The sequence below is a fragment of the Syngnathus floridae genome, chromosome 11 (assembly GCF_059516105.1).
Source record: "Syngnathus floridae isolate MCC-2025c chromosome 11, RoL_Sflo_1.0, whole genome shotgun sequence".
Lineage (NCBI taxonomy): Eukaryota > Metazoa > Chordata > Actinopteri > Syngnathiformes > Syngnathidae > Syngnathus > Syngnathus floridae.
Genome location: NC_142423.1, coordinates 3150497 through 3174970, shown reverse-complemented (window position 1 = coordinate 3174970; position 24474 = coordinate 3150497). Strand labels below are relative to the sequence as shown.

At 43.9% G+C, this 24474-nt stretch overlaps 1 protein-coding gene across 7 annotated transcripts in view; it reads right to left on the bottom strand.

Annotated features, from left to right (window-relative positions):
• ripor3 (RIPOR family member 3) overlaps nucleotides 1-19670 on the bottom strand; it is a 53678-nt gene extending 34008 nt beyond the window's left edge. For 3 of the 7 annotated variants that reach the window (XM_088388547.1, XM_088388550.1, XM_088388549.1), the window contains exons 1-2: nucleotides 19186-19670; nucleotides 15683-15781 (exon numbers count right to left, since the gene is read on the bottom strand). In XM_088388547.1, coding sequence (XP_088244673.1) covers nucleotides 15683-15780 — 98 coding nt within the window. In that variant the 5' untranslated portion in view covers nucleotide 15781; nucleotides 19186-19670. Of the gene's footprint in view, nucleotides 1-10663; nucleotides 10780-15682; nucleotides 15782-16051; nucleotides 16101-19185 lie in introns of those variants that run through there. The other 4 variants (XM_088388551.1, XM_088388552.1, XM_088388548.1 and 1 more) reach the window with 3 other exon arrangements.
• Nucleotides 19671-24474: the final 4804 nt, after the last annotated feature.

Sequence of the window (24474 nt, the reverse complement as noted above, 5' to 3'; positions counted from 1 at the left end):
TACATTCTACCGTGGCGCCATTGAGAGCGTCCTCACCAGTTGCATCGCTGTCTGGGGTGGTAACTGCGCTGAACAGAACTTGAAGGCCCTGCAGCGCATAGTGAATACGGCTAGTAAGATTATTGGTGCTTCGCTCCCCTCCCTGAAGGACATTTACACCTCCCATCTCGCCCGCAAGGCAACCTCGATTGCCAGAGATGTGAGTCACCCGGCTCACTCTTTGTTTGACCTTCTGCCCTCTGGGAAGAGGTACAGGAGCCTGCGCTCCCGCACCACCAGACTCGCCAACAGCTTCTTTCTCCAGGCTGTTAGGGCCCTGAACTCGCTACCCCCTTCTGCGTAGCGTGCGGCACTGTTGCGCTATTTTCGGGAATGTCTGCTGTACGCGCACTTGCTCCTTTTTTTTCTGCTCCTCTTATTTATTTATTTATTGTTGTGTTATTTATTCATTATTTATTCAGCACGCTTTTGTTGTACTTGTTTACTTGTTTGTCTGTTGTGAGCCATGTCTTGTCACCGTCGGATAGGGGGGAACGAAATTTCAGTTTCTTTGTGTGTCTTTGGCATGTGGAGAAATTGACAATAAAGCTGACTTTGACTTTGACTTTTCCGAGTAGCGTGCGTGCATGTGAGCTGTGAGTGTAGGTGAACAGCGCGAAGTAATGCTGGCCTCAAAATGTGTGCTGACGCGAAGAAAAGAAAAGTTGACAAGGAGTGCCGTGTTTTCAACAAGACATGGACTGCCAACTATTTCTTTACAGAACTGAAAGGTAAAGCCGTGTGCCTGGTTTGTGGCACACAGGTCGCTGTGTTTAAAGAATATAATTTGAGTCGCCACTACACGAACAAGCATGAGGAAAAATACAGAAATCTGTCGAATAAGGAGCGCGCAACAGAGGCTGATGCATTGCTAGCAAAACTGCAAGCCCAACAAGGACTTTTTATCAAACTTCACACCCACAGAGATGCAGCGGTCAGGACAAGTTTTGTCATTTCCCGCAAAATTGCCAGAAAAAGTAAGCCGTTTACTGACGGAGAGTTTTTTTAAGGAGTGCTTATTGGACTCTGTTGCACTGATATGCCTGGAGAAAAAGAGCGCATTTGAGAATGTGTCACTCTCCCGACGTACCGTAACAAGGCGGGTTGAGGACACATTGATATGTTTCTATAAATATGTTGTAATTCGCAGTTTGAGGAAAAGTTAAAGAAGCTAAGAATAAATTGTACTGATTAATGATTTTTTTATTTGACCTATACACCACAATTTCACATAGCCTAATATAAATATAAACAGAATAATTGTATTGTTCTAATTACAAGTACCAGCTATTTAAAATAAATAATTTAGTGCATATTACAATGGCATAAAGTTGAGCAGGTTTAAATTATCGTTGGTGTGGCTCTCTGACATAACTCAGGTTTTTCATGTGGCCCCTTGTAAAAATTAATTGCCCACCCCTGCCATAGAGCTTTTCAGCAGACGGAAGCATGTAGTGCTCTAAAATCTGCATTTACTCTGGACTTGATGAAACACAGTGGACCAACACCAGAAGCTGACATGGCTCCCCAAACCATCGCTGACTGTGGGAATTTCACACTGGATTTCAAGCAACTTGGATTTTGCTCCTCTCCAGCCTTTCTCCAGACTCTGGCGCCTTGACTTCCAAATGAAATACAAAACTTGCTTTCGTCTGAAAAGAGGACTTTGGACCACTCTGCAACTGTCCAGTGTTTCTTTTCCATAGCCCAAGTCAGACGCTTCAGAAGTGGCTTCACCATGGGAATACGGCTATCGTAGCCCATTTTCCGGACACGTCTGTGAACAGTGGCTTTTAATACCTGGACTCCAGCTTCAGTCCACTGTCTTTGAAGCTCCCCCAAATTCTGGAAGCGACTCTTCTTCACAATGCTGTTAAGGCTGTGGTCATCTCTCTTGGTTGTGCAGCGTTTCCTGCCACATTTCCCCCTTCCAACAGACTTTTTGTGGATGCGCTTTGAAACTGCACTCTGTGAACAGAACAGAACTCTTCGAGAAATTTTTTTTGAGTCTTACCCTCCTGATGGAGGGTGTCAATGATGGTCCTCTCAGCAGTCTTCCCCATAGTTGTACTAAGTTCATCTTGTTCATCTAAGTTCGTCTTTATCAGCTGACGCTTCACAACCACATCAGTGACACTCTGATGAAGGCGGAAGAACCCGCCGAAACATGTCAGTTAATGCACCTAAAATAATTATTTTGATATAAAAGAACCAGTGAAGTCTTCCCCATACTTGTGATTTAGTTTACTGAACCAAGCTGAGTGTTTTTCAAGGCTCAGGAAACCCTTGCAGGTGTTTCGAGTTAATTAGACGATTCAGGTGATTAGTTGAATACCCTACTAGTATACTTTTTCATGATATTCTAATGTTTTGAGATAGGATATTTGAGTTTTCTTAAACTGTATGCCATAATCAGCAATATTAAAATAGTAAAAGGCTTGCAATATTTCAGTTGATTTGAAATGAATCCAGAATGTATGACATTTTAGTTTTTTTAATTGCATTACAGAAAATCAAGAACTTTATCACAATATTCTAATTTTCTGAGACAGTCCTGTATATGCCGTTATCGACGACAAATAATAATAATCTTGAGGCTTGCTTTGCAGAAATTAAACGATGGATGTCTGTTAATTTCCTACGTCTTAACCCAGATAAAACTGAGATGTTGATAATTTGTCCTGCTCGTTATCATTGCTTATTTAAGGAAACCACTATAAAAATGGATAAATTTACTATCACTCATAATGATACTGTAACTAATCTCGGAGTTATATTTGACCAAACGCTCTCCTTTCGAAAACACATTAAGAACATAACTAGAATTGCGTTTTTTCACCTCCGTAATATTGCTAAGATTAGTCCGTTTCTTTTGACTCGTGATGCGGAAACTATTATACATGCGTTTATTACGTTGCGCCTTGACTACTGTAACGCATTATTCTCTGGTCTTCCTAAATTCAGTATTGAAAGTTTACAGTTAGTACAAAATGCTGCGGCGAGACTGCTCACGCAGATGAGAACATTTGATCACATCACCCCACTATTATCCAATTTACATTGGCTCCCGGTCCATTTAAGATGTGACTATTAACCTATAAATCACTGCATGGCTTAGCGCCTTCGTATCTCGTTGACCTAGTTGTTCCTTACGTTCCGTCCCGTAACCTCCGCTCGCAAAACGCTAGCCTTTTAGTGACCCCGAGGGCCAAAAAGAAGTCTGCAGGGTCTAGAGCATTTTCTAGAGCTTGGAATGCCCTACCGATACATATCAGAACTGCTACCTCAGTAGAAACATTTAAGACACGATTAAAGACACATTTTTATGACATGGCCTTGAATTAACCCAGTCCTTCTCAAATAGTGGGGCGCGCCCCCCTGGGGGGGGCACGATGCATTACCAAAAGGGGGGGGGGGGGCGCGTGTGACACTAGGGAACATGCTTTTCTTTTGGCTATACTAGATTAAAGGGTAATTAGACATCCACTGCAGTAGGTGGGAGTGGCGGTATCACTGTAAGAGTGTGCACAAGGAGTATATTCACTCTACAGTGTAGAGCGCACGGAACATACGCACACACAGCACAAAGCAGGCGATAAAAAGTGCAGTGGGACACCATGGAAAAATATTTAACAGGATTGAGAAGAACGGCGGAGAGAGATGGCGATAAGAGAATTGAGAGTCACACGAAAGCTAAGACAAGGAAATATGATGAAGCGTACGTAGCGCTCGGCTTCAGTGTGACTACGATGGGAGACGAGGAAAGACCGGTGTGTTTACTGTGCCTTACAATGTTGGCAGCGGACAGTATGAAGCCAAATAAATTAAGGCGGCACTTAAAGTCCTTGCACCCCAATCACGCTGATAAGATGCTTGAGGTTTTTCAGCAAAAACGGGCTGAATATTGCTAACAATTATCCCACGTTGTGAATGCTACTTCTGTCAATCAGCAAGCACTGTAAGCATCATATAAAGCAGCGCACCAAATTGCTCAGTGCAAAAAAAAACACACCATTGCAGAAGAGCTGATACTACCTGCAGGCGTGGATATGGTCTCCGTCATGCTGCCTCATTTTGATTGAAAAAAACAGCACAAATTGTTTTAGGTTAAAATGTAGGTTAAAATGTTTTGTATATTGTGCTAGCGAGTTAATGTTGCTGATTACTTTGAATTGAATGTTATTTATTGCTGTTATTTAATTTAATATTACCGTAATTTCCGGACTATAAGCCGCACCGGACTATAAGCCGCACCAGCTAAAATTCAGGGATATTTTTGTTTTTTTCTTACACAAGCCGCACCGGACTATAAGCCGCACGTGCACATGAGTTTTTTACAAAGAAAGACAGTACACAGAAAGCTGTAAAAATCCATAAATACGCCGCGCCGCCATTTAAGCCTCAGGGTTCAAAGTAACCTTCTGAATAAAATGCATTAAAAGTTCACATTCATTACAACTTGTTTTTGGTGAGCAAAATGTCAGAAGAATTGAATTTAAATGCTGATTGATTGGGTTTCAATACAATGCAGATGGTCCAAACAGCGCCACTGCTTTGTGTAATCTCTGAGTCACATGGCAGAGTAAGAGAAAGGGTTTAGAGCCCTTTGACGCAGGTCACCTAGCGTGCATTCCTATTAAAGCTCATTATAGTCACAAGCAACACAGCCAGAATAAACAGCAGCCATAGTAGTGTTTCAAAATAGTATTTTTGTTGTTGTTTTTTTCTTCAAGATACCGCACAACAGTGGTCCACAGCCTTTTTACGAGTGTATAAAAGTGATCAAGTCATCACAAAAAAATCATGAAAAAAATCTTATATAAGCCGCACCTGACTATAAGCTGCAGGGTTCAAAATTTTGGAAAAAAGTCGCGGCTTATAGTCCGGAAATTACGGTATATATGTTTATTGTTATTTTATTGTATTTTTTTCAGCATAAAATGGCAGTTGGTCAAGAATGTTTATAATTTAAATAATTATAACTCATTTTTTGATTTCAGGCAAAGGGATGCACATTGAATCTGTTCTGTTACAGACTAAAAAACAATATTATTAATAAAGTTATTTATTGTCAGATGATCATTCTTTTTTATTTATATTTTGTTTTCTTTCATGTTAACATGGGGGGGCGCTAAATGTTTTCTTCTCCCTGGGGGGGGCATCACAGAAAATGATTGAGAATTCAGCTGGGGGGGTTCGGTGACACCCAAACTGCTAACGGCTGTCTGGATTTCTCGTGGACCAATCGGGATGAGGGAACTGTGGTGGATTACCACCTTCAAAGACACTGCCAGACAATTGAATGCACCTCCTGCAGCTCTTCATTTTGAATTGGACATCCACTTTTTCTTTGGAATGTTTTATATCGTGTTGTATGTGACCTCTCTGAATTCATTACAGCCTGGTCATCCTGGAAGGGGGATCCTTCCATCTGTGGTCTCTTCTCAAGGTTTCTAGTTCCCCCCCAGTGGGGTTTTCTGAGTTTTTCTTTGCCCTCCTGGGAGTTTAAGATCAGGGGATGTTTGAGAATAATTGTCAGTTTTTGTACATGTGAAGCCCTTTAAGACTTGCTTGTGATTTAGGGCTATATAAATTATTATTTTTTTTATTTTTTATTTTTTTTAACCTTTATTTACCCAGGCAAACAATTAAGAACAAGTTCTTATTTACAACTGCGGCCTGACCCAAAGAACAATGGCACTTTGAGGGGGATGGGGGATGGCGTGCTAAAAAATGAATAAATACATAAAACAAGGTTATATAAATACACAATCAAAAACCACCAGGAACAATAAACCTATACAATATAACAACATATTTAAACTAACAGCTGCAAGAGTTGGTTAAAGCTTGTTGCAATTTTTGTTTAAAAACTGTAAATGATGTGATGACAGTGAATTTAAGGTTATTTTGCATAGTATTCCGAACATAAGCTGCAGAGAAATGGAAGGAGTTTCGACCAAAAACTGTACGTACTTTGGGTATGGTGAATTTAATAAGATTACTTGACCTTAGATTGAGGGAACAATGTATAGAATAGAGTATAAAATAGTCTCATCAGCATAAAAGTGGATCTTTGAACTGCCGACATACTTGACTACATCATTAATGTAAATGGAGAACAGCAATGGGCCTAGGATCGAGCCTTGAAGAACCCCTTTGGAGTTGGTGAGAGGGTCAGAAAGAATATTTTCCAATTTAATTTGATGGAGGCGATTATTTAGGTAGCTGGCAAACCAATCACATGCTTGTGATGACAGGCCAATAATAGAGAGCCTACGCAGGAGGATGGAATGGATGATGGAGTCAAAGGCTTTCGTCAGGTCAATGAAGGCAACAACACAAATCTGCTTGGAATCCAGGGAAGTAATGATACCGTCTAGGACTTTCTAAGTACCTGTTGTGCATCCATAGCCAGGGCGGAACCCAGACTGCAGTTTGGACAGGATGTTATTTGAGGCCAAAAAAAGACTGAGCTGTTTGTGGAACAGTTTTTCTAAGACCTTAGCCAAGCAGGGCAGGATGGAAATAGGTCTATAACAGTTGGGGTCAGAGCCAGAACCTCCTTTAAAGAGTGGAGTAATCCATGCGAATTTCCAGTCTGGAGGAAAGACAGACAACCCCAGGGACATATTAAAAAGCATGGGAGCAGCAATTTTTAAAAATCTTGGGGTCCAACTTGTCATAACCTGCCGACTTATCCAGCTTAGAGAGTTCCTCAAAAACCTCTGAGGTCTAAAGGAGAACCTCACTGGGCTAGAACACATAGATGAATGTAAAATGGCAGCGGTGGCGGGTATGATTGGGAGATTAATAGCTGAATTAACAAAATGTTGATTTAAAAGAGCGGCCATAAGAAATTTATTGGTAACAACAGTGTCACCAAAAGTCATAGCACTGGGAAATAGGGGAGGTGTCAATTTATTTTCCATGGATTTGACTGTTTTCCAAAATATTTTGGCATCAGAGGAACAGGATGCAAATTTATCCAGAAAATAGGTGATTTTGGTTTTTCTGATTGCCTGTGTGCATTTGTTTCTATATTGCCGAAAAGCAAGCCAATCACTTGGAGACTGGGAGGAACAGGCTTTCCACCATAAGGTGCTCTTTTGACGGATTAACACAGCCAGATCTCGGGAAAACCAGGGACTGCAGCGGTCTTTGATTCGCAGTTTAATGAGCGGAGCATGTTTATTGCTGATCGGTCCGAAAGTCGATTTGAAGTAGGACCACGCAGCATCTACAGTAGAAAAAGTGTTAATTTTTTCCCAGCACACTGCAGCAATGTCCTGGAGAAAGACGTCTAGGTTAAACTTTTTCAGGGAGCGTTTATAGACCATCATGGGTGGGCGTTTAACCGAAGAACCAGAGCGTATGCAAGCAATAGCACAATGATCACTCAGATCTTGGCTAAAAACACCAGACTTATAATTAGAGGGAGCGTTTGTAAGGATAACATCTAGCAGTTTGGCAGAAGAAGGAGATTTCAGGTTATGTCTAGTAGGTTCAGATATAATTTGAAAGAGGTTTAGGGCATCAAATTGTTGCACAACCAGTTCCGGTGGGTTAGTCATATCCCAATTTAGATCACCTAAAACAGGGGTGTCCAACTACGGCCCGCGGGCCGTCAAGTTTTTATTGGCCCGCAGCAAATTCTGAAAACATAATTGAATATGGCCCGCACAAGAAGCTTGAGCTCAACTCTGTTGCACTTCTCAGTTTCAACACTAGATAGAGCCCGCCAAACAAACGAAACCAAGCGAAGAAAAACTTTTACCGCTAGTCACCAGAAATGGCTGCACCAAAGAAACGCAAAATTGCAAGTGAGTGTAGAAGATTTCAAACATGGTGAGAAAATGAGTATTTCTTCAAAGAAATCAACGGAAAGTGTGTCTGTTTGATTTGTAATGAAGATGTTGCTGTGATGAAAGAGTATAATGTCCGTCGGCACTATGAGACCAAACATCAGAGCTACACATCGTACACCAGTGCTGAACGAGCACAGAAAGTTAAGCAAATGGCAATTAGCCTGCAAGCTCAACAGCAGTTTTTTTTTCGTGCCAACAAAACACAGGAAAACTCCACAAGAGCAAGTTATGAAGTCGCTAAACTTATTGCCCAGCACGGCAAACCGTTTTCAGACGGTGATTTCATAAAGCAGTGCCTTATCAAAGTCACGGAAGTAATGTGCCCAGAAAAAGTGCCAGATTTCAACAACGTGAGCTTATCCAGAAACACAGTGGTGCGGAGAATTGAGGACTTGTCAGCGAACGTGAAACTCCAGCTGAGAGACAAGGCTTGTGCTTTTGATTTTTACTCAATAGCATGCGATGAGAGCACAGATGCCACAGACACCGCGCAACTGTTAATTTTTTTGCGGGGAGTAGATGATAATTTTTGCTGTACGGAGGAGCTGCTTGATACGATGAGCCTAAAAGGCACAACGAAAATATATTTTTGAAGCTGTGTCAGAGGCCGTTGAAAAGATGGGGCTTAAATGGGACAAGCTCTGTGGAGTAACAACGGACGGAGCTCCGGCCATGACTGGCGAGCGCAAAGGAATGGCATCTTTGGTGTGCGCCAAGGTAAAAGAGAGCGGAGGTGAGGCTGTTAGGATGCACTGTATAATCCACCAAGAAGCACTGTGTGCCAAGACTGTCCAGCTGGGCGATGTGATGAACACTGTCGTAAAAACTGTCAACGTAATTCGAGCGAGAGGACTGTACCACAGAGAATTTCAGGCTTTCCTATCTGATGTGGATGCTGAATACGGGGATGTACTCTACCACTCTGATGTGCGCTGGCTCAGTCGCGGCTCTGTGCTCCAGCGGTTTTTTTTCGCTGAGATCAGAAATCGACCAGTTTTTAAAAGAGAAGCGCCGACCTCTTCATGAGTTAAGTGACCCTCTGTGGCTGGCAGATCTGGCATTTTTAGTTGATCTTATGCATCATCCGAATACACTGAACAAGAACCTACAAGGCAAAGAACAGCTGGTGCCACAACTGCATGCGCACATGAAAGCCTTCTGCGTAAAGCTCCGCCTGTTTGAGACACAACTACGAGGCTTTAATGCTGCACACTTCCCTGCGCTGTCTGAAATCAAGTCTGCTTTTCCAAATGCCGACCTTTCTGCTAAAAAGGACAAATATGTGTCTGTGATTTCCTCTCTCATGACGGAATTCAACCAGCGTTTCCAAGATTTTTCTGCCATTGAAAAACAAATCAAGCTTCCTGGTGGATGCAGAAGAAGTGGAAGAGAGTCTGCAGTTAGAGCTGATTGAAATTCAATGTGATGATTCTCTGAAGAGTCAGCATCAGCTTCTCCCCCTCCCCGAATTCTATCAGAGTTTGGATAATGCCAAGTTTCCTCTGATGAGACGCCACGCAAAAAGAATGATGAGCCTGTTCGGCTCGACATACATATGTGAACAAACATTTTCTCTGTTCAATCAGAACAAAAGCAGACTGAGAACCAGAATAACTGATAGCCATCTCTGTGAAGTCCTTCGTGTCTCAACCACCAAACTTTCTCCTGACATGTCAGCCATCCTTCAATCCAAAGGACAGCATCACTGCTCCCACTGAGTGCAATGTTCTTCACAATACACAGTATTCATGTGTCAGTATGTCACCTCTAGTGTGTGGCCCGGCCCTTTGTTTATTTTTCTGTATCTGGCCCTCACTAAAAAAAGTTTGGACACCCCTGACCTAAAAGAATGAACTCAGAGGAGATATGTGGGGCCAAGAGTTCACTGAGGGTAGTTAAAGATGAGACAGGGGCAGAAGGTAGTCTGTAGCAGACAGCAACAGAAAGGGAGAAGTTATAAGTTTTATCTTTACCACTAATAATTCCAATTGCTGATGGACAGACCTTGATAGGGAAATAGTTCATTGCAGATGGTCTTTTATATATAAATCAACACCATCCCCTTTGGTGGCTCTGTCCTGACGGAAAACAGTGTAACCTGGTATAGAAATTACAGAATTGACAGTACTTTTTCTAAGCCATTATTCTGAAATAGCAAGAACATTAGGAGTAGCAGTATGAATCCATGATTTCAACCAATCAAATTTGGGTAACAAGCTGTGAATGTTAATATGTAAAAAACCCTTAGATGTGTGATCACAAAAATCAGTGAATGACAAAATAGAAACATTCTGATTAAGAATAGCTGGACTTGGGTTTGGATGTATATTGCCTGAGATAAGCAGCATGAGAATGATTCAATTGCGCCTGAGCACATAGATAAAAGTTTTTTTAGGAGTATTGCAGTTTTCTTTCAATGAGGTTTTAACATATAATAGAAAGGGAGAGTCAATGAATTGCTGCAATAGAAAAAAGGAATACAGTGGAGATTTTAGCCCAGACAGATTAGAAAATCCTGTATTTCTAGTGATCCAGAAAGTGAGAACGTCTCTGGGCAATAGCCTGTAATCCATCGTGCCATCACCATAGTAGACTATGGCTGGCCTGTGCGAATGACTGCCAGTGGTCCTTCCGGATTGATCCAGAAGGCTCAGGTAGATAATAGTCAATATAGGCCAAAAGACCATACGCAATCGTCTGTAATAATACATGTTGAAAAGTGCACAAAGTACCGAGGCACTGAAAATGGTGTTCACCTTTTGGAGCAGGCAAGATGGCCAGCCAAGGGTCAGTCCCCGCCCTCGCTGACCTCTTGCACAGGCTCTTGACAATCTTCACGGCTGACTCAGCCTTCCCATTCGATTTTGGGTACCTGGGAGAGGATTTGACATGGTCAAAGTCCCAGTCTCTCGCAAATCTCCTGAACGTTTCGCAGTCGAACTGGGCACCACAGTCTATAATTACTCGGTCAGGCTGACCGTGCCGTGCAAACTGGGCCTTGCACCTCAGCACCGTGGTCTCAGGTAAAAGATCTGGGAGCAACTCTATTTCCCAGAAATCCGAATAATGATCAACCATGATCAGAAAGTCCTTGCCAGAATGCGTGAACAGATCCATGCTGAGGATCTGCCATGGTCGTGTAGGGAGTGCATGGGTCATCATCGTCTCCCGCTGCTGTCCGTGTGCATATTCGTTGCAGGCAGAGCACTGGCTCACATAGTCCTTGATCTCACCGTGCATGTTGGGCCAAAATAGCGTGTCTCTGGCCTGTCGGTAACAGGCATCTCCTCCTACATGGCTGGCATGGATGCGTTTCAACATTTGAGCACGCAATGATTTGGGCACTATGACTCGCTGACTTTTGAAAAGCACTCTATCCTGTGCGCTGATCTCATCCCTGATTGACCATTATTCTCTGATTGCCAATGGAGTGTCCTCCCGGCGATCTGGCCATCCCCGGAGCACTACCTCTTGCAACAGCTGAAGACTCCCATTACCCACTGTATGCAGTTTTATCTGCCTCAGCCGCTGGCTGGTGACGTTCAGATGCTCAGCCTGATTTATCTGTTCAGCATCCACTTGTGCTCTCTGCATGCAGCAAACAGTTTGTTTTGTATATCTCGTGCCAGGCCCCTGCGGTGAAGCCGTGGTCCTACTCAAGGTGTCACTGATGTGCATGTCGGGCCCTGGCTTGTACACCACCTTCAGATTGTAGCCCTGTAGTGTGAGCAGCATGCTCTGGAGTCGTTTGGGCGCTAAGAGGAGTGGCTTGGTGAAAATGGAGATGAGTGGCTTGTGGTCGGTTTCCGCTGTGATCTCCCCCCACCCATACAGGTAGTAATGAAATTGCTGAGACGCGAACACTATGCTCAGACATTCCTTTTCGATTTGTGCATAGTTCCGCTCCGTCTGAGTAAGTGCCCGTGACGCAAAGCTGACCCTCCTGCAGTAGGCAACAGCCAAGTCCCTTCTGACTCGCGTCACTTGGTCACATCGTAGTATCGCAGGATCGGGGCCGACGTGACTAGTCGCTTAATCTCCTCGACTGCTGCGTCGTGTTTTGGCAGCCAATGCCATGGAACATCCTTGTCCAACAATCTCCGTAGTGGCTCACACACCTCAGAGAGGCGTGGCATGAACCTTGCGAGGTAGGTCACAAACCCAATGAATCGCTGCACGGCCTTGGCGTCCTCGGGGTGTGGCATGTCCTGGACCGCACTGATTTTCTTCGGGTCTGCTCTAAGGCCCTCCGCTGATAGGATGTGTCAGTGAAACTTGACCTCTTTGACCCTGAACACTAGTTTCTTTAAACTCAATCTCAGCTTTACCTCCTTGCATCTTTGCATGAGCGCTAACAGCTTTGTATCATGGTCCCGTGTGGCTATCTCATCTGTCCCACCACACCCCACAATCATTATGTCATTAGCTATAGGTTCCAACCCATCTAGCCCTGCCAGTAGCTCATGCTGCTTTCGCTGGTGAATCTCTGGGGCCACAGACACTCCAAACGGCAGCTTTAACCACCGCTTCCTGCCCCACGGTGTCCAGAACGTGGTGGTGTAACTGCTCTCTTTGTCTAATCTGCACTGTAGAAAGGCATCTCTTGCATCTACTAGTGTAAAGTGTAAACGTGGGCCCTGGGCAGCTTATGCAACACATCTTCAAGTGTTGGCATAATGTAGTAGGACCTCTTTAGAGCCCGATTTAATGACTTGGGATCTATGCAAATTCTCAACTTTTCTGCCTGCCTGACAATCACCATGTTGCTAATCCACTCAGTAGGCTCAGACACTGACGTTAGGTGGCCATCCGCCTCATACCTATTCAACTGGGCCTTGACTGTCTCCCTGAAGGCCACCGGGACGTTGCGTGGGGAAGCCTGCACTGGGGGTACATTAGTATCTAACTCAAAATGAACATCTTCTGGGAGTGACTCAACTGGATCGTTGAAAACATCTACGTACGTCTGTACAAGGTTCTGTCTGGTTAATGGCCCTGAGCTGCCGTGTCCCACCATAAGAAGTTCTTCTGGGATGGTGAAGTGCACCAAGCCTAGCCGCTCGCTCGTTTTGCCTGACAACAGAGGTCTCTGTCCACTTCTCACTATTTCGAACCTTAGCCTGTGTACTCTTCCCTTCACTACGCACTTTGTGCGGAATATGCCCGTGGATTGCATGGATTGGCCCGAATACAATACCAGCCTGGTCTGGCTAGGTAGTAGCTTAGCCCCAGGGTCGAGTATCCTCATGTCTTTTATGCTCATGACATCACACGTGGCCCCCGAATCTATCTGGCACCTCTGAAACCCACCATTCATTTTTAAGTTAACAAACCCTTTCTTCCCCCGCCCCTGAACTGCCCCTATGCTCTCCGCTGTGTAAACGTGTGCCTCCATGTCAGACCTGTCCATGTCCTCAGGTACTTCACCGTCTACCGCGTGCAGCTGTCCCGTGGTTTGGCCCCTCTTCATGCAAACTTAGGCAAAATGATTTGCGGTCCCACAGCTCCTACAGTTTTTTCCAAAGGCTGGGCAAAAATCACGGCCACGCCTGTGCGTGTTGCTGCAGAATCTGCACGTAGCGCTGTCATATGTGTTCGGTGTCTGATTTCGAATTCTGTCCGGACGCTCCTGCCTGGGCGGGTGTCGTGGCCGCGGGCCATCCATTGTGTGCACCATCTCTGGAGGCCTGTCCTGCGTGATTGCTTGTATCCTCGTGTCTGTCATCTCTGCTGTTCTGCATATATCTATGGCCGATGCTAGTGTGAGATCTTTTTGTCTGAGCAGCCGGCGGCGCACACTTTCATCACTCACACCCAGAACCAGCCTGTCTCTGATCAAGTCCTCGTTGAGTTGTCCATACCCACATGAAGCAGCTTTCTCCCTCAGTTTCGTTACGAACACATCAATCTTGCTTGCAGTTTCCAAAAACAAATCTCTCAAATATGACGTTCCTAGCTGGTTTGAAGTACTCCGCCAAAGCATCAAGAATAACTTTTACATCCTTCCCTTGGTCTGCCGTGAGTCCCAAGTTATGCTTGTATATGTGACGACATTCATTACCCATTATTCTCCGTAGGGTTGCTGCTTGCACTTTCTCTGATAATCCCGTTGCCAGTAAATAGTCCTCAAATTCCCCTCTGAAATTGTCCCGATTGCTTGCGAGGTCGCCACTCATCTTCATCTCCTCCGGCGGCGGTATATTCGTTGCCATGGTGGGTGGTGTCGCTAGCCTAGCAGGTTGCTAGCAGGCTGCGGAAGCTCAGGCGTGCATGTGCTCCTCAGGCAGTCCTGTCTACATTCTACCGTGGCGCCATTGAGAGCGTCCTCACCAGTTGCATCGCTGTCTGGGGTGGTAACTGCACTGAACAGAACTTGAAGGCCCTGCAGCGCATAGTGAATACGGCTAGTAAGATTATTGGTGCTTCGCTCCCCTCCCTGAAGGACATTTACACCTCCCATCTCGCCCGCAAGGCAACCTCGATTGCCAGAGATGTGAGTCACCCGGCTCACTCTTTGTTTGACCTTCTGCCCTCTGGGAAGAGGTACAGGAGCCTGCGCTCCCGCACCACCAGACTCGCCAACAGCTTCTTTCTCCAGGCTGTTAGGGCCCTGAACTCGCTACCCCCTTCTGCGTAGCGTGCGGCACTGTTGCGCTATTTTCGGGAATGTCTGCTGTACGCGCACTTGCTCCTTTTTTTTTTTCTGCTCCTCTTATTTATTTATTTATTGTTGTGTTATTTATTCATTATTTATTCAGCACGCTTTTGTTGTACTTGTTTACTTGTTTGTCTGTTGTGAGCCATGTCTTGTCACCGTGGGATAGGGGGGAACGAAATTTCGGTTTCTTTGTGTGTCTTTGGCATGTGGAGAAATTGACAATAAAGCTGACTTTGACTTTGACTTTGACTTTGCTAACCGCCGTTCCGCTCGTCTTTGGTATCTGTCCGTCTGTCCCTCTTCACCCTCTTTCACTGGCCCCGCAGTAAAGCACAGCGCCGTCCAGCCAAACTGTGGTTGGGTCCAGTCGCTTCTGACACCATGTTTGTGTGTATATATATACTGATATGAAAGAGACCGCGGACGACAACTGTCTGTGTCTGTATTCAACTGACGCCCGAGCGTCATGACGTCACACAACCCAGCATAACATCTCTAACAGACACCTGATCGGGCGGCAAGTCGTCAGTGTCCCTCCTCGGCCGGTCTCCTATTGCCCTTGGCACCGTCAGCTTCCTTCCGATGGCGCCGTTGGGTTTATTTGGCAGGAGGTGGCTCGAATATCCGCTGCTGTATGTGCAGCTGGAGATAGACGCTGAGTCCGTGGGTGCTCTCCACGCGTACAAAGATGGCGTCCTTCTGCGTTGTCGGTTTCAATTGAGTCCAATTGTACCACCGCAGTGAAAGAGAGTTCAGAAGACGGTGGCGTTCTCTTGCAGCCAGCCTGTCTCTGTGAGTGTCTGATAAACTTGATTTGACTTGAATTTGCCAAAATTTGGCAAAATACGGAAGGAACGGTAAAAAATATGAAGCCAATGCACTTTAAAGAATATCTAACTTTGAAATTACAGCATGGAGCCATTTTGACGATTGACATGTTCTGAACATCTGCGTGAAATTTCAGCTCCTTAGGTTTTGTATTCAATGTTTGGCCTTTGATGAAATACCTTATATGTGGAAAAAATGTCCAGAAAATGGACAGATACTGCACAAGGGTTAAGCAACGGAGTGTTAGCACTTTCTTTGTTTGCTCGGTGCTAATGATGCGAACACTTACCGCCGTCGTCCTGTTAGAGAGCCGAACCCTGTGAAGGAGCGACTCCGACGGATTGGCTTTCCATCCGAGGGTGAGTCGAATCGCAGCTTGACCGACATCCTGAAAGCAGGAAAAGTGGTTGTCAGGCGTCCTGTTTCCTGTTTCCCAATCCATTCACGTGCATCAGCTCCCCAATGGACCCAAAAAACACTGAGCACCAGTCAGCGCAAACGCTGGCTTTCCCAAAGACAATACGGAGGTACCTTGAATGAACAACTGCCAGAATCGCAAACGTCAGACATTAGATCTCATCCATGGACTTCTGAACCCAGATTGCATACTTCAGAGTTCAGAGCGTAGACATTCTTTTTTAGACTTCAGAGTTCTCACCTCAGAAGTTAGACTTTAGGCTTCATAGCAAAGACCGTCGACTCCAGACCTTGGAATATCAGACCACAGATTTTAGACTTCACTTTAAATTACAATCGGCAGATCGCACGCAGGCTTCAGACTTCAGACAACATACTTCAGACATTCAACTTCAAGCTTCAGACTTTCAGATTAAAAATGTTATACTTCACATTTGAGATATCTGATGTCAGACCTGATTCTTTAGATCTCAGACTTTAGACATTCTTACTTAGATGTCAGACCATAAATATTAGACCTAAGACTTCATACCACAACTTGAGACTTCACGGATCAGACTGCAGATTTTAAACTTCACACTGTAGAAGTCAGAATTTAGATCTCAGATCATAGATTTTAGACATTAGACTTTGGGCCTACAACCTTTTACTTTGGACTTCAGACCTTTGACTTACTTTGTGACTGTCCACTTTTCTGCGGTCAAACCACAATTTCCCCATTTAGAGAATGACAAAAGTCCATCCTATCTGTTTTTTTTCAATTCTGTTTTCCCCCCCTCTTCCATCGTTCCAGTTGATTCCGTTTCTCGCACGTACGACTGAGTCATCTTGGGCTGCGAGGCTGCGTTTCCTCCTTTTGTTGTCTTGCTCGGGACTTCCCTCTTGTTTCCACTCGTAACTGAGGACGAGTGTTGAAACAGCACAACAAAATTTTGAAAACAACAACACAGAACCTAGAGATATTGAGTTGAAATACATCTTGAGGATTTCACTTTCTTCATCTTCTTCTTTTAGGGTCCACGCCAATTCAAACAAGACCGACTCACTACAGAGAGTTCAGAGGTTATAAATGACTCATGCTCCCCAGGGTGGGCAACTATGCCACACACACACACGCACACACACACACGCACGCGCATGCACACACACACACACACACACACACACACACACACACACACACACACACACACACACACACACACACACACACACACACACACACGCACACACACGCACACACACGCAGACAGGATGTTGGACAAGGCACAGCAAAGTGACTTAGTAGCAATGAGTGGTCATTCTCAATCAATCAATCAATCAATCAATCAATCAATCAATCAATCAATCAATCAATCAATCAATCAATCAATCAATCAGTTTGAAACTTCTCTCAAATCCCCAAGACCGGGCAAACCTTTCACACATAGTCATACTAGTATATCTTGTAGAAAGTCTGACTGTTAAAGAAATGCTTTTAGTAGATTTAGTAGGAACTGCAGCTCACCATCATCGAAAACACTGCCAGGAAAATCGACGGCACCTCCGGCAGCTCTTCGCTTTGACTTGGACATCCACTTTTTCATTGATTTTCATATTATGTGTTATTTGTGCCCTCTCTGCATCCATTGCAGCCTGGTGATCCTGAAAGGGGATCCTTCCATCTGTGGCCCCTTCTCAAGGTTTCTCATTTTCCCCTGGTAGTTTTTTTTTGAGTTTTTCCTTGCCCTTTTGGGAGCTTAAGATCAGGGGATGCTTTGAGAATAATTGTCAATTTTTGTCTATGTGAAGCCCTTTGAGACTGCTTGTGATTTAGGGCAATACAAATAAACGTGACTTGACTTGACTAGATTTTCTTTTTAAGGCTTAAAGTTGCCATTGAACCGATACATTGGTCCTGAAAGGTCCAATGCAAATACTACCTTACAGGACTCCATTAGGAATTTGATTTGGCTTTAAAGATGACACGGCACGTTGACATTAGAAAGACTGAAATGATTGTTGGCATTGAAAAGCCAAGATCTGAGGCGACATGAGCATTTGAATGTGGCAACGTTTGTGGCAGCGTGCGTTACTTGTTGCTACATGCGCTCTCTGCTATCTGAACTCAGCTATCTGCAGCCAACAGATGAGCGACGCCTGCTGAGAGCTGCAACGCGCTCGAGTGCGTGCACGCTCGGTCAGGATGTTTCAAGCTCGGCTAGCTTGGCTGCCTCACAGCCACGAGTATATTGAAATAAGTCGCCTGGCCATTCAACGCTGCAATACAACTCACTTTTACTCTGTACTTCCGACACCTAAACTGCTTCTTCATGTAAAATACTGAGCTTTGCTGCTGTTCTTGTTGCCTTTTGCACTTGGACTACATTCCAACCCAGAGTGTACAATTGCTTGAAACGTGTCGTTGTTGCACTATAGACGAGCAACACTGACGAGTATTGCTGCGGCTGCTCTTCACGTTCACCTCCGCACACGGATTGATCCTTGCTTAAAAACAAAAGCTGTGCAGTTTACGCTGTGTACTGCATTTCGACTATTTATAATCCATCCGTTATCGGCCTTTGTTACATGCAACTATGCTTAGTACTGCTAATGCTCAAATTCACCTGTATACAAACGTGCGTATTGATTTTTACTCTACTTTAACTGCATACGCTGCAGACTATTTTAACTGTTGATAACATATTCAAGACTGCGTATACAGTATGTCTAAACAAGTATTTCGTGATACGTGTGACACACACACACACACACACACACACACACACACACACACACACACACACACTTGCTGCTGACTATTACTGCTGACTATCAATGCCACTTTAGTACAGATGTATAATATGTACATGCCACTTTAGAGTACGTATATTGAGACTCGTGAGTCTATGTATAAGTAGTAAATGAATCTCTCATAAGCAATCTCTGAGATGACTGCCTGTTGACACATTAAACGACAAGCAACTCTGTGGTGCTGCTCATTTTGACTTCTGTACTGTCGTAGCCAGCTCAAACAATTCATACATGAAGAGTTGCTTGACGCTGAGCATTGTCGCACTACACATTAATTTCTGTATATATTTAGTAGGATAATACCAATGATTTGAGACATTTGCAGTTGTTTCGACATCTAATGCTTCGGATTATTTTGTTGCATATTGCGTTGCTGAATGCTGCTTTCATATTTGCATTATTTTGATGCAGTTGCTATGATTTTCGGTTTTAGAATCCATCTGAGGTTTCAAACAGCTGGTTTGAGCTTTTGGAATTCTTTGTATGTTGGTCTCGTCTACACACACAGCACATGTCCTTCATCCAACAACACATCGCTCGATGGATTACTCGATAACAAGACACGGGCAGCACGTCACTCACTTGTGGTGTCCGTGAAGAAGTATTTAGTAAGAAGTTAGTTCCAAGTCCGAGGCTTCCTTAGCTCAGAGGTTCCATGCTGGACTATTAGGGCGCTCCTCTGCCTGAGTGGCATAAACATGCTGCATACCTGTTCCTGTGCGTGCGCATGTGAGTTGCTGATAGCACTTTTCGGACGTTTCAGGACGTCACCGTACGTGAGTGGCTGTCTCTCTTGCTTCAGCTGTGCTTTCCTCACCAGTCACCACTCCCACTCTCCTCCGCCCTGTCTTGCCCCTTTGCCCTTCGTCGTCATCCTTTCTCCGCTGTTGTCAATCCACCTAGATCCTCTCTGCTCCGGCGCTCCTCTTCTGTTTTTTTGCCACTTGTCTTTAATGCTGCGTTTCGTCTTTTTGAGTTCTTTCCGACACTTTTGCCTGCACTCCTTGATGTTTTTTCCCCCAACCGCTACTCCCCTCCTGCCTCCTTTGTTTACTTGCCTTTGCTTTAACTTCCTCCTCCTCCTCTCTCCCTTCCTCTGCTTCCACTCTGCTGCCGCCCCCCCAACGTCGAAGCTTGCATACATCTGGACCATGTAACATTCTGAACACATTCCTTCCTACATCCAGCGCCGCACGCAAGCGTTGACATACACAACAAGCGGACCTTCACGCGGACACACATTAAAGTTCATTACATCCTATATAGCAGTGTTTCCCAACCACTGTGCCGTGGTACACTGGTGTGTGCCCCGAGAGATATGTTCAGCTGTGCCGGGAAATTGTCCATTATCAATTACGGAGCGCATTGTAAACAGGATCGCCAAACCACTGGTCAGTTAGTGCAAGGCCTGGTCAGCCACTTGCTAATCGTGCATGCGTGGCAAATCGGAGAATCTTGAGATTTCATGTTGTGTCGGTCTGATTGTATTGCATCGGCACATATTTAGTTTATGTGTGTGTGTTGCTGTGTGCTTTTGCTAACAGTGACACTATGACGGCTGTGGTGACTTTGTGGTCCAATGGAAATCGAAGCATGCAGTTCAACCGGAGAACCTGGATTGTTAATTTTTCACCAACATAAAATACACTGTCAAGTTGAGACACCTCAACTGTGATATCCACTCAGTTGCTGTCAGAACAGCAGTGTCTTTAAAAGTGACTTTGTTCTTCGTGTCGCAATATTTGTAGCGCTAGTCTAAAACAGTAAACAAAGTTATGTTGATTCTTTTGGATTTTAATCACAATCACTTTCAATAGTTTATTCCTTACACCGTCTAAAACATTTTTAAAAAACTGTCACTTTCATTTAAAAAAAGAAATGCAATTTAAAGATTATTTAGTATTTATTTTTATTAAATTATTCGACTCTCCATACATACCGTATTGGCCTGAATATAAGACAACCCTGATTATAAGACAGCCCCTCTTTTTCAAGACTCAAATTTGAATATAGACTTTTTGAACAACAAATTTAATTTTTATACAGAAAATAATTACAGTACATCTGAAATAAATGATTATAACAATATATTCGAGAGAAAAAGCATGTTATTTTGCTTCATTCAAATCATGCAAATACTGTCTATCACATCTTAATATCTGAACATTTAAATATGTAAACTAAAGTGCAATCATATTTGTAAATGAATGGCTTCTGGTTTTTGAAATGTAAATAAACCAATCTACTGTGATAAAACAACAAAAGTGCAATAATTGCATTAACCATCAAAGTGAAGTCCAACTGTAACTGTAGTCTTGAAACAAATCTGGATAAAGAAAAACATTGCAATAAAATAATGCAAACAGCTACGGCTATTGTTATATTGAGCCTCAGGACCGAATAGGGGGTTGGCTTGGATGGTTATGCTCTTTTCGCCCCCGGGTGTCGGTCAGAACACAGGAGGGAGGATGTGGTTCAGTTTTGATTGCTTTACTAAATTATTGGCAAGAAAGTAACAGGCACTGTGGCTCATAGGGGCATACAGGCAAACTGGCAAAACGGTATAGGCCAGACATTGTATTATTAAACTTTTTTTTGGGTCATTTTCCCTGCAATTACCATGTTTACCCAATAGATGGGGAAGCGCCTGCCCGCGCATTTACTCCCGGAAGCCGTGTCAGAAAGCTCGGTGCACAGTCATAAGTGCTTGTACGTACTAAGTAGTACGGACCCGGCGCACTCCGCGCTCTATTTCCATCAGTGCCGAATTTCGAGTGTGGGCTGTGACGTCAGCATTCTCGTAATTCGCGCTCTGAGCTTTCAGATACAGTTTTACGCTAATACCACCCACAAACCTTCCCCTGGAATTCTTCCATTAAAATGAGTGGCCCGAGGAAAAGAACGGTGGACACCGAGTGCCGAGTGTTTAAAAAAAGAGTGGACAATTTGGCTCGATCGACGTGTGTGAGCAGACGTTCAGCCACATGAACGTCAACAAAGCCCCTCACAGATCTAGGTTAAAGGACCGACGCCTCGGCTCTATCCTAAGAATTACCACAACAAATTTTACTCCAGACCATGATGCACTTGCAAAAAAGGGAGACTATCAATACTACTGATTTCTTTATTACTTTATTTGGATGTATTCTTTCACTGATTCTTTAAGATGATGTATTTGGTCAGAATGTTTGCCGTTTGATGTGATTTCACCTCATTAGATAAACATATTTCATAAATCTGAACTGCAGGCGCTGAAGTGATGGAAACTATTATTCATAATAAGAGTGTCGTATATAATGAGAATCACTGATAGTTTTTTGGTGAAATATTTTTTTAATGCTGTTAATAAATGCATTTGTTTTCAAAAAGCTTTTTTTGAATATCCATGTTTTACTACCTACTAAAAGTGCAAACTTTTTATGCAATGACCTTTACATATCATTTCTATTACTTCACACAAACACTACATCCATCTGCTCCTGGTTCGGCCCCCCGGTCTAAATTCAGAACCAAATTCGGCCCACCAGTCAAAAAGTTTGCCCACCCCTGGTATAGGCACACGTTTGGTCGTAAGGATGTGAGAGCAGGTGTCTTTTGGTGTGTGAATGTGATTCTTGTGATTATTGTATGAAGCGTGTGATAGGTGTGTGTGTGTGTGTGTGTTGTGTGTGTGTGTGTATGTGTGTGTGTTTTTGCAACAGACAGAAATACAGCTCGTAAGTCAACGCTCAACTTCTGACACATTACATAACTAACTGCGCGTAACGGTTCAGCTATACTAAATAACCATAAATGAAATACTCTCGGCAACACACCAAACATAAGTCATCGAGACAACAAAATACATTTGCAGGCAACCGTTAGTTGCCGTGCCACTGCGTAACGGCTACTCGAATGATGTGAGGCAAACGTAAAGGACCGCGCTGAAGCTATCAATAAAACGGCGCACACACGAAACAAACCACGATCAGACAAACAGCACAACAGTAGACAGTAGTAACAATGAAATGTATATACTCAGCTGCTCGGTAGTGCACTGGTTAGCACGTCCGCCTCACAGTGAGGAGGGTGCCGGTTAAATTCCACCTCCGACGCTCCCTGTGTGGAGTTTGCGTGTTCTCCCCATGCCTGCGTGGATTTTTTTTGGCCTTTAGTAGGTAGCAAAGCATGGATATTCAAAAAAAGCTTATTGAAAACATTTATTAACAGCATTAAAAAAATATTTTGCCAAAAAACTTCTATCAGTGATTCTCATTAAATACAACACTGTTATTATGAATAACAGTTTCCATCACTTCAGTGCCTGCAGGTGAGATTTATAAAAGATGTTTATCTTGTGAGGCAAAATCACATCAAACGGCAAACATTCTGACCAAATACATCATCTTGAAGAATCAGTGAAAGAATAAAATGTGGTATATGGTTTTTGCTGCTTCGCTGGTCTTCAAAAAACACTCGGTGATCGGAGGCTGTTTCCCGACGAATGAGCACTTCAAGGGACCACGGCTGATTGGGAAAAGATTTTATTCAACCAATGTCAGAGTGAAGTCTTTCCAAAAAGTTGAGTGGCCCAAGGCATGGATGTAAAAAGCCCCCCAACCCCTGTCAGGCCCGTATCTTTTATACCTGGCAAGGAGCTGATGTCATGGCTTTGTGCACCAGCTGCGGTTTTCAATCTACTAGTTTACTTCAGTCCTAAAAAGGAGATCTTGACCAGCGCTGTTGGTGATGGACGACAACAGCCACTTTACCTTATTATAGGATTGCACACATTGCTGAAACTGAATTCTCCCTGACCAGCAAATATAGAATAGAATCGTGTCACCGACGCCAGGTGGACATTCTAAGGCCACCTACAGGAATAGAGAGGGAATTCCAAATTACACTTCAACATCTAAATAACGTAATAAAGAAATCAAAACGGCAACACAGTGACCGATATCTGAAAAGCAGAGCAGAGCGTAAACTCACAAACACCTGGTGATAGAGGTGAGGAAACAGTTCCTTAAAGTCAGCCTTAAGAATTTTAAATTGTAAGATTAGTCGCAAACAGGTGGTGCATCAATGTCCTTGAGCATCCTGCATTGTTTGAAAATGAGAATGGTCACTAGTTTCAATCCCTGCTATTTGCACAAATTATTTTCCAAATTATTATTTTTTTTTTACAACAAACTAGAGAAACTCCCCTTCATTTTCAGTGGGAACAATGTCGATGGTCTCCCTTTTCTTGCTAGTGCATCATAGTCTGGAGTAAAATTTGTTGTGGCCGAGGTTTTGGTCCGTTAAGCTAGATCTGTGACGGGGCTTTGTTGATGTTCATGTGGCTGAACGTCTGCTCACACACGTCGGTCGAGCCAAATTGTCCACTCTTTTTTAAACACTCGGCACTCAGTACCCGCCTTTCTTTTCCTTGTGCCACTCATTTTAATGGAAGGATTCCAGGGGAAGGTTTGTGGGTGGCTTTAGTGTAAAACTGTATCTGAAAGCTTAGCGCGCGAATTACGAGAACGCTGACGTCACAGCCCACACTCGAAATTTGGCACTGATAGAAATAGAGCGCGGAGTGCGCCGGGTCCGTACTACCGAGTACGTACACGCACTTGTGAGTGTGCACCGACGCGGCTTCCGGGAGTAAATGTGCGGGCGGGCGTTTCCCCATCTATTGGGTAAACATGGTAATTGCAGGGAAAATGACCCCTCCAAAAAGTTATGTAATTAATAATACAATTTATTCAGGTTTGGCGGGCCGGATTAAACGGCCCCGTGGGCCGGATGTGGCCCGCGGGTCGTAGTATAATGTCTAGACCCCGAATGTAAGACGACCCCCACTTTTTCAGTCTTATTTCAATGCAAAAACCACTGTCTTATATT